The 15,289-nt window shown below is 30.8% G+C and overlaps 2 protein-coding genes across 4 annotated transcripts in view; one reads left to right on the top strand and one right to left on the bottom strand.

The window, feature by feature from the left end:
- LOC117242810 (centrosomin) overlaps nucleotides 1–5,704 on the bottom strand; it is a 38,451-nt gene extending 32,747 nt beyond the window's left edge. Inside the window, exon 1 of one of the 2 annotated variants that reach the window (XM_033509757.1) lies at nucleotides 5,640–5,704. In XM_033509757.1, coding sequence (XP_033365648.1) covers nucleotides 5,640–5,689 — 50 coding nt within the window. In that variant the 5' untranslated portion in view covers nucleotides 5,690–5,704. Of the gene's footprint in view, nucleotides 1–1,783; nucleotides 2,248–5,639 lie in introns of those variants that run through there. The other variant, XM_033509756.1, reaches the window with a different exon arrangement.
- A 358-nt stretch (nucleotides 5,705–6,062) lies between these two features.
- Nucleotides 6,063–13,736, top strand: LOC117242811 (golgin subfamily A member 1). 2 transcript variants are annotated; one of them, XM_033509759.1, is made up of 8 exons: nucleotides 6,063–6,640; nucleotides 7,134–7,527; nucleotides 7,652–7,740; nucleotides 7,861–7,989; nucleotides 10,114–10,641; nucleotides 12,459–12,986; nucleotides 13,057–13,287; nucleotides 13,453–13,736. In XM_033509759.1, the coding sequence occupies exons 1-8, from the start codon at nucleotides 6,530–6,532 to the stop codon at nucleotides 13,606–13,608; spliced, it is 2,166 nt and encodes a 721-aa protein (XP_033365650.1). In that variant the 5' UTR covers nucleotides 6,063–6,529; the 3' UTR covers nucleotides 13,609–13,736. The 2 variants fall into 2 exon arrangements, with proteins under 2 accessions (XP_033365650.1, XP_033365651.1); XM_033509760.1 differs by having other exon boundaries at nucleotides 6,064–6,640; nucleotides 10,114–10,506.
- Nucleotides 13,737–15,289: the final 1,553 nt, after the last annotated feature.

The raw sequence follows: 15,289 nt of genomic DNA, 5'->3' as shown, positions 1-15,289 counted from the left end.
ATACATAGCGGTATAATTAATTAAAATAAACGGGACTTATTCCTCTCCAACACTTTACTTTGTACGATACAAATAGCCAGCAGAATACACACAGAATCATTGTGGTTTACTTGTGACTCATTTCGTAATCGAAACAATAATTCGCGCGATATCCGTACCGGAGGGACAAATATAAACTCTTTACGGTACTTTTCCTAGCTCAGATCAATTAACAGTGGCAAGGTAAATGCCACTGTTACGATAAACGTTCAAATAAGATGTTAGAATAAATTTGTTATATATCGTAATAGATATTCTATATCGAGAATTTTTGAGAAAAAAGTCTGGTATAATAAGCTTCTTCGACAACGGAAACACGTTACAAATGTATTCATTTAAGGAATTAGAATAATTCCAAAGTGATACACGTATTTTGCCACTTAAGTCACGGAGATCTATGTGTTTGTCTCTGATTTAGAATATTTGAATCGCGTGTAGTTTACGACGGTATACTTTACATTCGACCATCCTGTTATTACGACCAATTATACGTATTTTTAATACGAAAGATAGAAAGACAGCAGTTAATTAAAACGAAAGTGAGATAAAGAGCGACACGTTGGACGTGTGATACATTTAAAATAGGCAATGATCTAACAAATGCAAAAAAATGCAGCCAGTCAAAGAGAAAGTGTGGTAAAAGTCGCGAAGATGTTAGATACGATGAACACGATACCGCGAATAAACCATATTTTTATTGCTCTCTTGAAATATTTAAGTATCTCTTTATAACTATCTTTGAATAACTCTTACGATGTTGTTTGCTGCGATGAACATTTTATTGAATTTCGGAAAAGATTACTGCCGAGAATCTCTTAAAATATGAAATAAAGATTTTACACGGTACATTAGGACACACAGCAGACTGTAATCGAAAAATATGTATCTCGGCAGTGGGATATTTTTGTCGGAGGCCAACGATTTTCAAGTTCAGAGAACTAAAACGATGCGCTAGGGAGAAAGGAATTGCATTTAGCGGTTCCTTTGATTTTCCTGCCTCACAATGAAACGTTCGATGCTGTTATTCGAAGCTGTCAAACCGAACCCTACCGTCATGTATCGAGAAACTAACAGACTAAGGTTTACCCCAAAATATTCACGATAAACAATCTAATTTTAAGAAACTAAGGGGAGACGGCATCTTTCGCGTATGTAGCTTCGATTTGCTTTGATACAGTAACGAATTTCCTCTGCCAGGCGTATTTTTAAAATCTTTCTCCTTGTAACATATTTCTCCGTATTCCATTAAAGTTAATCGCATAAAGATCAGAAAGGGAAAAGGGAAAAATATCGAGTATTGGTGGCTTATTGCCGTAAGTTGGTCGAAAATTGACTAAACGCTGTATACATGCGTTTACAGGAAAATACAAATATGGAAAAATGCACGTAATACGCGTAATATGCAAAAATATATAAAGAAAGATTACAATTACAATGAATACCATCTTCTAACATCTACGCATTGACTTTGAATTCGATGAATACAATCGCGACAGCAGAGTCCCGTTATAACGTTAACGAAATTTCAAAACGTTTTATAAAACTCGTATAAATAAAAATTTTTCATGACAAACGTTTAAATACTCTTTCATCGGCCATTGTATATATTTTTACATGCTGTGCGCAATTTGTGTATTTTTTCGTCTTCAAATGCCTCGCAAATGCATAAACATCCGCGGTTTAATTATCATGCAGTTAGTAAATTAACGTGGAAACGGATCCAGGTCAATAAGCGGTTACTTACTTCCGAAACGGACTGCAAACGCTACCCCAGACGCTGGTTCTGGTCGGCGAGGGTGAGTTGTTTTGATGTTGATTGGAATATCCGTAGCCGGCGAAAAACATATTGCGGTAATTGTTCCTCATTTGCACACGAAAAATATGACTTCCCGTACGAATAGAATGGTCCTCGAATCGAATCACACGCGAAATCACGCGGCCATATATATATATGTACAAAACAAACGTACGTAATAACTATGCACAACAATATAGTAACAAACAACGATAATAACAAGGTGAATAATAGTTTTGTGATAATGCTATGATAACTTGTACTTTCAACAGGCCTCTTTGGCACCTTTATTTGGCACAGAGCGTCACTGTACTAGAGTTCTCAAGCAAGCGTTATCAACGCAAACGTGATCCAACACCATCAAAAGCCCTCTCTCGTCGGTCTTGTTAAAAAGCTATACCGAAATCCAGCGATTATTCGTGGCGTAATTCGGTAGCTCGTGACCCAATGAACATTCGAAAAAGTTGTTTTCCACAGTTTCGATTCCCACACTAAAACTGTGTTAGCACGGTCGACCTATATGCTGCTGGATCGATCAATGCAGAGATAACTCTCGCTCAAGACGACGCGTCAGATGATTCGCGCTAACCGTGTCCCGATGCACTTCCTAGTCACTAAACACCTTTTCCACGAAACGCCGTTTCGAGTCTGTTTCGCGTAAACTCCTGTTCGATACGAACGATCCGAGACAAGAAAGGATCGAAACAAAAAACGAAAGCGAAAAACACAACGAAAACGCAGTCTGGCACGCGTTGAGACCACGACAAAATCACCCTGTCACTGAATCAGCAGTTTATATTTCAGCACAGTCCTTTTGGAAAATGGTAATAAGAGATTTCTCGATGGTCGTCTGTCGTCTTCCATCGTGTCCGACGACCAAAACCACCGTCGATCGAACGTTCGTAAACTTTCGATCGTAAATTATTTGTTTTCTCGACCAAACGATGATACTGAGGGGAATTTCCAAACGCTTGGCTCGGTCAGGCGTTGCCTTTATAGATAACGATTAACGAATGTACTTTCGACGAAATGAAGACACTGTTGGATACCGCACGTGACATCACAACTCTCAACCTACTCCAGCGATAGATTGAACGCAACTGAGGCAGGCGTCGATGCGACACGGACGCGACACGGCTCACGTTCTGATCGAGGGGAGGCACGAACGGAGGGTTTAAGGTCGAAAGATTCGTGCGGCTGGTCGAGGAGCAAAACGGAGGCCTACGTATGGACCCCAGCCGAATGGGCTAACGGCGGGCGGTGGTGGAGGGAGCCTACGGAAAGTGGTGGTGGAGCGGTGGAGCGGTGGGGTAGAGATAAAGAGTAGACGAAGAACGGAGGGAGAGCCGAACGAAACGACAAGAACAGATAGAAAAGCAGGGTTGTGAAGAGCCGGAACACTGCGTACATCGGTCAAACACAGTGCCTCTCAATTGGGGGTAGATAAATAAAATTAATGGTTATGGAAAATAATGGATTTTGACAATAATCTTCTCTTCTAATCTAATCTTGAGAATAATAAGTTTGACGAGTCTGATGGTGAAAATGCAGATAACGGAGGCGGAGTCAATGAATAGCTATGAAATTAGTCATTTTATTGTTATAAAACAATTTTAAGACGAATCGTGTGTTATAAGATCAATATACATGCTACATACATATATTTTATAAGAGGTACCTCTCTTTTTGTGTTGCAAATACGATGACAAAGAATTAACATTTTACGGCTTCAGAAAAACAAATCAAATTTTCAAGATAAAAAATACAGTCTGTTTAATATAACCGTATTTTTAGCGAATATTTAATTTATACCGCATACTGAAAATTGTTATTCTAACTCTTTTTATATGTTTCTTTGCGTCTTCATTTTTCATTCATTTCATTTCATTTTTGTTTTACGTATTTATATAGTCTATTGAAATATTTAAAAATGCAATCCGTTTAATACATATAATATAACAATTATCAATAAACTACTGTTTCAGGAAATTTCTCTGTTTGTAACTTATTACTAAAAAAAGATTATCGATTATAAAGGCTATATCATATATTCTAATAAGTAGAACGCATTCGCTAAATATTTGAAAGTATTTATCGATAGCTTAAGTACCGAATAATTTAATTAATTATTGAATTTTTCAATTATTTTAAACTTTGTATTAAAATTTATTAAAGATTACAATTATACAAAATTGTTAAGAGAAACGGTTCTTTTAGATCGCGGAAATTTCATGAATTTCTGATGCGTGCTAAGTATTCCTCCTTCGTTTCATCTGTCTTTTATAATTCTCCTTCTCTGACAAAAACACATCCCATGTGGGGAACATTCGTTGAAACATAAATGCGTTCCGGAGAATTAGCGATCACAGAAGTAAACGTTTTTCAACTGCATACAAAGAACGTAATTGTGACGATACAATACAGTTTTTATAGAAAAGTAAATATAGAGATTTATGATTTGACCCTAAGATATATATCAGCAAGCCAGGTATATGTTTGTAAATAACAGTATTACTATCTTAACATTAAAAAGAAATTATACATTGTATTCCTCAAGTACTAAAATTAGCCAAAATCCTAAACATGCATAATGAATTGTAACTCTAATTTTGAACAGTTCACGGTAGATTTGAGAACCATTAGACAATGAACTCCATCCCTATTTAGCGAGATGATTATCATTTAAATGAACAGAGAAATATGGAAAGTAGTAATTATAGCATATATATGTATATTAGAAAAAGCAATAAATAATATAGAACGTTTCAGATAAATGAATTTCATTCGTTAAATGAATTACTACAATGTGTAGTTTTAACGTTTCTTGCGTGTAGTTAGTCACGTAAAATATATCTTTATGAAAGGCATCGACAAATAAATTTCTAATTAATAATTATAAAAATTTGAAAGTTTCCTCTCACAAGAATTTTTCTCGTTTTACACAAATTCTACAATTTAATTAATATTAGCAATACAATGTTGTATTTTCAATTATCTTGAAAGTAGTCATTCTGCTTATGCATGTTTTTGATTGCAATAAACAGGAATATAATGAAATATTATTAAATAATTACATACAAATATAATTTTAGCGCTTTATCTCTATATATTATATATTAACACTAATACCATAATTATCATATATAATAATGCTTTAGCACATTGCTCTTTTTATAAAATTAAAATCATTTGTAATAATGCATGTATAATAACATTGTTAATTAACTTCGAACTTCGGTATTCACTTCTAACCTTAAAATTTAGTCTGCAGAAACTTTATGCATACATGCATATCATTTTTTGGATATATTAATATTTATTCAGAGCGAATGTGAATTTTTGAGGGGGGAAAATGAGTTTAAGAATTTACAATAATAAAAACAAATTATAATGATTTAAAATTACTGAATTGTTTATGAATAGGGTACTTTACGGAGATTTGTCGGTAAAAATGTTTTCCACTATACTTATACCCTATTGAATGTACTAATGATTTTGTAAATATTACTATACATATTATGATGAAATACAAAATGCAAACAAATAATCAAAATTAACATAAATTATTTCTAATTCCTTTTCTTTTTTATTTTACAGTTACTATAGACTGTTTTACTAGACCTGTATAAATTATTTCAAGTACATCAACAATATATTAATCTCTCTTCAAGTTGTAAACAATACTATTACAATATAGGCATACAATATATTATAAAATAGCGTGAACAAACGTGTGAACAAAGACCTCCAACTTTGAAAGACAAAAATAACATAGCACGATATGCAAAGCCATAAATTTACTTACGTATCGAAATAATTTGTCGTGGCAGCCGTTTCATCCATAAAATCCTCCATTTTTTATTTAATTTCACGATGCACATTAGCAACAAACAAATAAAAAACAAAAACTTACATGCACTTTCAAACCGTCAAATTTAAAAACTAATTCTCAATATTTCCACTGTACGCGCTAAATGCATGCTCTATATTTTTCTACGTCAGTCCTACCAATGTTACACATTTACGTTTAACATGAAAATAAAAATGAAATGTTCCTAGTATAACGACAATTTTATGAGTCACGGCGTGAAAGCAAAACGCCATATAATCAAATAGTGACGACATTATATGTACATATAATTATCTTTGTATACGAGAAGATAAGAAGTGTTGTATTTATTTAGTGTACGCGTCTAGGTTTCTTTAAGATGAGTCACACAAGTATCCACTCGTTTTTCAGTATCTTAATATTATTCTTGTAAACTATTGTTATTCACGTTGTTTGTGGAGTAGTGCGAATTGGTCATTTGCATTTCGCGCTGTACACGTTGTGCTAATTTTCTAAAACAGGGGACACTAACTATACCTACATATATAATATCGAGCTTCAAAACCAGTGATTACTTAAGTAACTGAGTGACTGGACAGTAGTGGACAGTATGGCAGTACTCTGCACTTAATCCGATAGTTCGATATATGCAAAATTTCTGCGGCCTTGGGTATACAAATTATTTAAGGATGACTCGATCAAACCTAGTTGTGATGGATCAGTAAAGAATGAATTCTTGGGACGTTACATTTTTACTCTCTTTCCTTTAACATTGCTCCGATAGACGGGCACGGAATCAGCACAATATCGACTTTGACAGGTGCTAGTTGTCATTTTTTGCTCGTCTAATTGGAGGTTATAGCATCATGTTTGCAACGCTGAAAAATAAAATACGAGAGGAAATAGGGAGTGACGTGTCAACTGTCGTTAGAAATGCCGGCAATGTGCGCGGCATTAACTCGAGGCATATGTCTCAGGTAAACATGTTGTTACCATGTGTAACTTATTATCAGTGTGGAACCGATAACGCAACTACATAGCATACTTATTTATAAACGATCTATAATTGTGATCTATATTTGTAGTAGTCAGTTTAAATCATCATTAATTTTCAAGAAAGTACTGGCGATATTTTAAGTTAGATATTTATGTTTTTTATTAATTCCGCATATGTTTATCGGACGATTTATTAATATTTCATATGTTCGTTATCTAATTTTGATAATCACAAGATTTGCTCGAATACCTACTGATAGTTTAGTCTATTTTAGAGACATTACTTTATAGATACTTTTGCTATTTTTGTACCGTTTAAAATTATGTTTTTAATTAATCTATAACAGACTAAATGTTTAAAATGAAATTGTAGAAAAGACCTTTTATAAATTTTTATCTATAATATAATGTAAAGCGTTGTTATGATCATATGTATAAAGTGAGTTATTACAATGAATGATATTTTTTTTCTAGACGGGATCCACGAGTAGCATCAGTGGATCTCAAATTTCATTAGATGGTTCGCGTGAGGAAAATATAGCTTCACCTTTACCACCTGTTTCTTTGGAAAAAGATACTAGTTTTGATCTTAAATTAAATGATAATATGCAACTTTCTGCTAAAGATATTAAAAAACTTGAAAATAGAGAAGATGAATGGCGGAAAAGATTGGCGAAAAAGGAGGCTGAATTGATGAAACGAATGGAAAAGAAAGAAGAGGATTGGAAAGTAAGATTCTTGGAAAAAGAGAAAGAGTGGAAAAAAGTAGTTGAAAAACAGGAAAAAGAGAAGAATAAGATAGAAGAGGAATTAAGACATGTAGAAAGTTCAAAACGTTCATTGGAATTGGCTCTTAAAGATGCAGAAGGTACATTTGTAATTATATGATACAAATTTAAAAAAGCAAATTAATGTTGCTTGATTTAAATTTTAGTGGCAAATGAAATTTATATATACGTATCTAAATTTTCATAACTAATATTGTGTTTCAGAATACAAGAAAAAATTATATAGTTTTCAAGAAGATGCGGAACAACTAGAAGGTTTCCAAACTCAAGAAATGGCAAAAATAAAACACCTAGTAAGTTTTATATATTCTTTCTTTAAAAGCTTACCTTTATCATTTATATTTTCTGCTTAATACGCTTCTATGTTTAATACTTTATATACTTCTATATTTATTTTATTTATTTTAATTTAGTTACTGGCAAAAGAACAGGAAGTAGAAGAAAAATCACATCATTTAAAAGCAGCCACTGCAGAAATTGACAGTTTAAAAAGTGAAGTCTCTCGTCTTAGAAGATACGAAGATGAATTGAACAATGTACAGGTGAGTAAATTATCTAATGATTGGTTTCATTTTAATTATCACGTGAAATGTATTATAAACTTCAAAATTATGTTAACATAATTATTTAATATAGTTGTGTTAATATAAGTTGCTTTGATGATTGACATCATTTAAGTGAGTAAACATGGACTATACTTTAAATTGAGTTTAAGTATATTTATATAAATCTTTTATTTTTAAATATATTAAAAATTTTTTTCCACACAAAAATATTCTATGTTAAATATTAAGCTATATATGAACATTTACAAGTACTATCTTAGATTTAATATTTTAGGTTTACATTTACTTTTTATTTACTTACAAAATTTGTCAAAACTTTGCAGAGTCTAGCAGTTTGTAGCTTTTAAGGAAAAAGAAGTAATCCCATAAAAATCTTAAGTTATTCTATTTCCATTAGATGAGCATTGTATTTTACAAACTAACAGCTTTACTTTGTCACATGTAAGGAATTAGTATAAAGAAATGATTGGTTCGATAAAATAACAATTAAAGTTTGTTTTTGATTTATAAGATAAAACAGTATTATTGATAAGATATAATCTAAATTTGTCCTTGTTGTAATAGTATTGTTTCTAATAAATGCAAATTATTTCTTATTGCAAATGAATTAATTTGTTATGTGTATATATATAGTGTTATATAGATAATTTCATAACAATTTGGTTTAAAAGTAAATATTAGATATTATTTTGTCATGAATTAATATTTCAATAGTAGCTTTTCATATATTGCATTTTGTGTTATAAATTCATTTATAACATTGAACATTTTTTAATGAGAAGGGATAAAGCTGCATGGAAAAGTCAATTCTTTTTGTTTGTCATAATGTTTTTTTTAATGAATATTTACCTTTATAGTGCCAATTATTGATCATGTGGTCTGCTACAAAAATAATGACCATAAACATATTTTTTAGGTATAAGCACGCTTCCTTTTAAAAATTAGTTTTGTTTTTAAGCCTCCCACTACTTTTCTTTCTCCTTTTTTTATTTTATATATAGCTTTTTGTTTTGTCACGTTTTTGCCATGTTTTTCTGCACATTTTTTGTATCGACACATAGTATCAATCTATGATGAACAGGTGACATTTAGTCAAGAATCTTAATTATTTGAATATTTAGAATATTTTGAATATATTTTAAAATAAAACAAATGAGCATATGTTCCATAACTCTTATTTGTACTCTTAGAATGCGCTTTTAATACTTGATAGGAAGTATTTACTTCCATTTTATTAAACTTAGTTTGGGAAAGAACAGGCATTTTGTTGAGTACAAACAAATTGTGAAAGAACAATATTCTTTTATTGGTTATGGAACATGAGCAATACCTAAGTGATACTGAAAGTTTTGTGAAAACGACATACGCATGAAGATTGGAAAACTTTGATAAACGAGAGCATTGGAGATCAGAGTAGGCGGTATTTTCCGCTAATTCGCTGCTGCTACCGCTGATGCTAGAGGTACGTCTTCAAAGCTTTGCTGCTATTCTGCAATAAATTATTCTGCAACATAAATAACTTCTATAGATTTTACTTACATCAATGTTGCTCTTTATGTAATTCTCTCCTTGGTGCAAAATTTTATAATATAGGAGAAATGCATGTATTAACTAATGGAAGTGGTTTAATGGTAAAGAAAAATTTTTCATCTTATTATAATAAAATTTAATTTAAAATATCTCAACTATTTCTACTGCAGTACTCATACTCCAATGTTGTTACTCTCGTAACAGCGTGGAATAATTATTTTAAATAATAAAATGTCTCTTATAAACTTAAATTTTTGTCATATCCAGTTATATAGCAATTAATGGAAAATTTGAAGAGACTTTGAACAAAAAATTTATTCAACACTATTTAGTTTTGCTTCATAAATTTTTTTCTTCATTTTATTCACTTTCAGCATTATTATCATTAACCATCAAATTCATCATTCGCTTTTTCTTGGCTTTATAAGGTTTGGATTATTTATAATATTCTATTCATCTTTATGCATTAGAGCAATGCTTTGGTAAGGTTTGCAATGAAGCTTTACAGAGCAAAATGTAATAATGATAAATATAAAAAAACATTCCTGGTAATAATATCACCATTTTCAGGATGAAATGGAGACACTACGTCATTCTACTCAGCGTGAGAGAGCTCAGCTATCCTGTCAACTGGCACAAACTGAAGAAGAAGTACGTCACCTAAAGGATAAGGTTTTTGTGTTAGAACAAAGAGTCGCATTAGAGAGTAATGATCAAGTGACAGTGGATGAAAGAATAGCTGATCTTATGAGAGAAAGAGCACTGTTAGAAAGAAAGTTAGAAGAAGCTCATCTTCATTTATCCGATATAAAGACTAGTTGGTCAGGAAAAATATCTAGCTTGGAGACACAAGTTGGAAGACTTAGTAGACAGGCTGGTGAAGAAGGTTTGGAAAGGAGACGAGTCGAAGAAGAAAGTGAAAGACTGAAGCAAAGGATTAAGCAGCTAGAAGCTGAAATAGAGGTGAACAATGTTGTCATGGCGACGAAAGACGCCAAGCTTTTGCGCATGGCAGAGGACATCGACGAGATGGCCACGGAACTAAAAGAGCTCCGGGCCAGCGTCGATGATGAGGTGGACGAATTTAAACGACAAATTGTGAGTTACCGCGATATGTAGTCGTGCATGGGCTAGATTGTTTCGAAGAGGATGTCTTGTTAGAGTTTGAAATGCAAAAAATAACGAACATTCCCCATTTGTCAGGTGGCAATTTTCAAATGATCACAGCATTGAATAATAGATTTAATTTTTTAAAGAATGTATAACGATAGAATTTCCAACATAGATATTAGATATATATGATATAGATATATTATAATTCCTGTTTTGTTAATATTTGAAAAAGGAAGTTGATATTTCCATCTCGAATAATTTCTTTCATTTTTAAATTAACTGTGATCGCATAAAGTTGTGTTTATTTTCTGATCTGTTATAAGTGTTTTAATAATTTTATAAATTACTAAATGTTTATGACGTTACACCATTAGTGTAAAAACACTGGACGCGTAAAAATATGAATGTCTGGAACGTGTATACACGAAAGTTGTTAATTTACAATTGAAAACTACATATCGCCTATATACTTGCATGTTATATCTATGATGCTTGACGCTTAACGCACAGAACATTTATTTTACGTATATTTACTAGCACACTCTTTTGTTTATAATTCTTTTATTTACTTTTATATGCATGCAAAAATTTATAATGTACATTATATTTCATCAGTATCACGTATCAATAAACAAAAATAATTGTAGACTACTTTTTAAAACTTCCACATTTCCACTCCGCGTGTATTTATACATGAAAATTAGATAGTACCAACAATAATATTTTTATGTACGATCGCATTTCTGTATATTTTATTTGTGGAATAAAGAAAAGAACAAATAAATTATATCGTTTATTGCATTCGTTTTTGTGCTTGTTTTTAACCCATTTTTATATCCCCCTTTTTCAAGCGGCTTTTTATATATTATTATATACACAAATGTGTACACGATTTTTTTCTTACAGGGTTAATAAATCATATTATATTTTGCTACACCAACGACACAGTCCGATTATATTTACGTTGCTGTAAATATTAGGAATGCGTATCCAAGCTGATACAATTAAAGGAAAACGTATCGTATCCATATTCGTATAGAATAGAAGATAGAATGGTTATATAGAATCGAAAATCTTGCAGAAAGGCAGAAGATATAACAGAAAGCTTTTTTAATTAATCAAATGTACTCAAATTAAAATTTATTGCAGGTGTGAACTTCGGAATCAATGGCGCGTTCCGACATTATTTTGTTTATCATATAAAATGAATTGATAAATATTTTACATTTTTATATACTCTCTTCATATAAATTTAATATCTCCATTTTATTATATGTGCATTTATCCATTTTAAGTATAATTGTTACAAAGTCGATAAGATACAATAATCTCCTATTCAATTTTTAAAATTTCTGTTCATTAAATATTTTTTCTTTTATAATGCCTTCCGTCATACTGTTTTGCGAATATTGTTTAATTTAAAAATATTTTGATAAATTTATATTAACTTGCAAATTTGAACTTTAGTTAAGATATAAGACTTATGTATCATATTCTTTTCTGAAAATATCATTATTACTCTGTACTTTTCTATGTTATTGTTACTTATGTTATTCTTATTAATGTCACTTTTCATAAAACGTTATCACTTTGAACGTTAAATTTTGTTGAATAAATTCTGTTGATAAATCCATTTTACCATAAATTCCAAAGATAGTAGATAATGAAGTAGGTAATGAAGAAGTAGATAATGAAGCATATTTTAAATAAATTCAATTATTGCCAAACTACAATTATTTCGTTTGAACATTATAATATTAGATACCACTCACATTGTTTTGTTGTTTGCTTTCTTTTGTCAGGAATCATCGTCAAAGCAAATAACCCGGCTGAAACAAGATTTAGAAGAAGCAACAGCAAAACTTTCAACTGCTACTTCAGAATTAGCCCATGTTCGTCTGACTCTAGAAGGTGAACGGATGAATAATTCTTCCTTACATTTAGAAGTAGCGCGTCTACGGGAAGATCTGGAATCTGAAAGAACAGCATCAGCAACATTAAAAGTGTGCCTAGAAAAGGAAAAAAATGAAAAAGACACTGCATTATTGAGAAACGCTCAAGTCTCCCAAGACATAGAAATGGTAAAGCAAGAGAATCGACAGCAGGAAGTCGAAAATATTGAGTTACAAAATAGAATAGAAACCTTAGAGCACAATTTACTAAGTAAAAGTAAAGAAGTAGAACAAGCAATGACGACGCTAGAAGAAACTAAAAAGAAAATGTTGGAATTGGAGGAAGTAGAACAAAATAGGAAAAAGATAGAGAGAAATGAAAAACTACTTAAAAGTAGCTTAATGGACCTAGAGGAGCAATTAAATGAAAAGACTAAGGTAGACTTGAAAAATAGATCTATGAAAATATATTTCAGAGAATAATATTAATTATCGAATATATTTTTAGACAATCAAAGTCTTACAGCAGCGACTAACCGATATGAAAAAGACCCTTCAACGAGAGTTGAGAGTTCCATCTTCATCATTGGATAGCGATGTTGAACCTTCTGCAGCAATTCTCAAGCCCAGTTCGTCGAAAACGGTCACTGCCAGGCACAATAGCACAAGAGACGACGATGTTAACTTTAAATACCTTAAACACGTTCTCATAAAGTTCCTAACAAGTAGGGAATACGAGGTAAATGTAATGTACTTTCTAAAATTCCAAAACCATAATATGTAAAATAAATTACTAAGAATAGTATGCTGAAATAATTTTGTTAAACAACAATGAAAAGAAATGCATGAGATATTTATAATTTTTCAACTATTTCCTAACTTACATTTTGTTCATTTGTTTAAGGCTCTTCATTTAACAAGAGCAGTAGCTACTCTTTTGCATTTTTCACCCGAAGAAGAGCGGTTGTTGCAAGAAACTTTGGAGTGGAAAATGTCATGGTTTGGTACACGGCCTAATTTAGGTTTTGGACAAACTGCCAAAGCTATACCGCCTAGCTGATAGCTGAAACAAATCTCTCTTTCTATAGATATCATAAAAGTGGCCACAGATTCGTGGGTAAAATCAAAAAATTGGATCGCGTCGATGATCGATCGCAAATGATTATAAATACTTGAGAAATTAGGGAGGACACAAATGGAAAAAGTTTACAAGCTAGAAATTTCATAAATTTTGTAAAATATTTAGCCTTCATAATACGCGTATAATTTATTCGCGTGAACAAATATTGGTCATAGTTAGCTTCCAAAATGCCCACTAAAATATGTAGCATCAAATATTATTTAGGTAAAATAAGTCAAATATAGAAGAATTTTGACATTCGTCATACACTGACATTACAAAATAAATTAGTGAAAAATATGTACTACATGCAACATATAAAATATCATCTTTTTCCGTACATAAATACTTGAATATACACAATCATTCTGCAATATTTAATATCCAAAAATCATAGTTAAATTTATTTCTATATACAAAAGTCTGACACGAGATACTTTATTATTAAATTGATACTAGATTTATCATTTTTTGTTATATTCGAATTTTGAATATACGATAATTTTGCATATAAGTATTATATTGCATTATGTATATTATCATCTATTTCATATTTAATGAATGTAAGTTGAAGCAAGTTGATATGACTTAAAAAGTATGAAATAATTGCGTCATCGTTATATGATGTAAACAAATTAGATCTTTTAAAGGAATTTAGTATCGTCTAGATATAGCCGCAGATCGGTTATAAAAATTAGGGAAAACTTGTTTTAGCTCCGTTAATATCGAAGCTATTTGTAATTACCATAATTATTATTTGTGATATGAATATTGCAATTGTGTCATGTTCATGTTTGTAAATAATAAGATGACGTTTCTATATGAATAATTAAAGCAGACGGGGTGAAATAACTCATTAATAAAATCTGATAAAATGATTTATTTAATTTTTCACCTATGTCTATATCGAATGGTTGTTACCTTCGTCTACAGTACATAATAATTTTGTGCATCTTGTGAAATTATTTTACCAATAATAAAATTTATAATTATATAAATAGAAACTACAGATATTATATTGTATCTTATTTAAGCAGGCAAGTATGTAAGAAAATTATTTCGGGAAATTAAAATTTTTACTTATTACCAAATTTTGTGAATTTAGGCTTTAGACTTGAATATTCTACGTCAGATTAATTTGATCAATTCACTACATTTTCAGGACTTTATTTTAATTTCTTTTTCTTTAGACTGCTATATTATTATAAAACATTCCGTCTCGAACACAATGTTAAATTAGTAAAAGAAATTATCCTCAAGTTTGAAGATAATACTTTAATAATATGATGTGACACTAAGGAATAAATCAGATTGTCGCACGTTATATAAAGTGTAATTATTTATTTACAACAATCTATATCAATACCATATTGACTAATAATATACAAGTCGGTAATATCTAATAAATAATAAAACTAGTAATTTAAAGTACTTTAATTTCCAAATGATATTCAAATCAGGAAAGTTTTACGACGTATATCATTTTGAAATACTAATTTTTAGATTTATCAGATATTGAATACAACTGCAATTTTTTTTATATATAAAAATATAAACAGAGTCTTTGTTCACAAATCGTTAAACAGTTATTAAATAACAAATTAATTAGTTAATAAGATCA

Source organism: Bombus vosnesenskii, unplaced genomic scaffold (genome assembly GCF_011952255.1).
Source record: "Bombus vosnesenskii isolate JDL3184/JDL3185 unplaced genomic scaffold, Bvos_JDL3184-5_v1.1 scf7180000016279, whole genome shotgun sequence".
Classification (NCBI taxonomy): Eukaryota; Metazoa; Arthropoda; class Insecta; order Hymenoptera; family Apidae; genus Bombus; species Bombus vosnesenskii.
This window is presented reverse-complemented; position numbering and strand designations above follow the sequence as displayed.

What these genes read in the sequence shown, in the direction of transcription:
- LOC117242811 (XM_033509759.1), top strand. Translation starts at nt 6,530, where the DNA reads ATGTTTGCAACGCTGAAAAATAAAATACGAGAGGAAATAGGGAGTGAC. An exon ending in ACGAATTTAAACGACAAATT is followed by an intron (nt 10,642 to 12,458) that starts GTGAGTTACCGC and finishes TTCTTTTGTCAG; the next exon opens with GAATCATCGTCAAAGCAAAT. An exon ending in AATTAAATGAAAAGACTAAG is followed by an intron (nt 12,987 to 13,056) that starts GTAGACTTGAAA and finishes ATATATTTTTAG; the next exon opens with ACAATCAAAGTCTTACAGCA.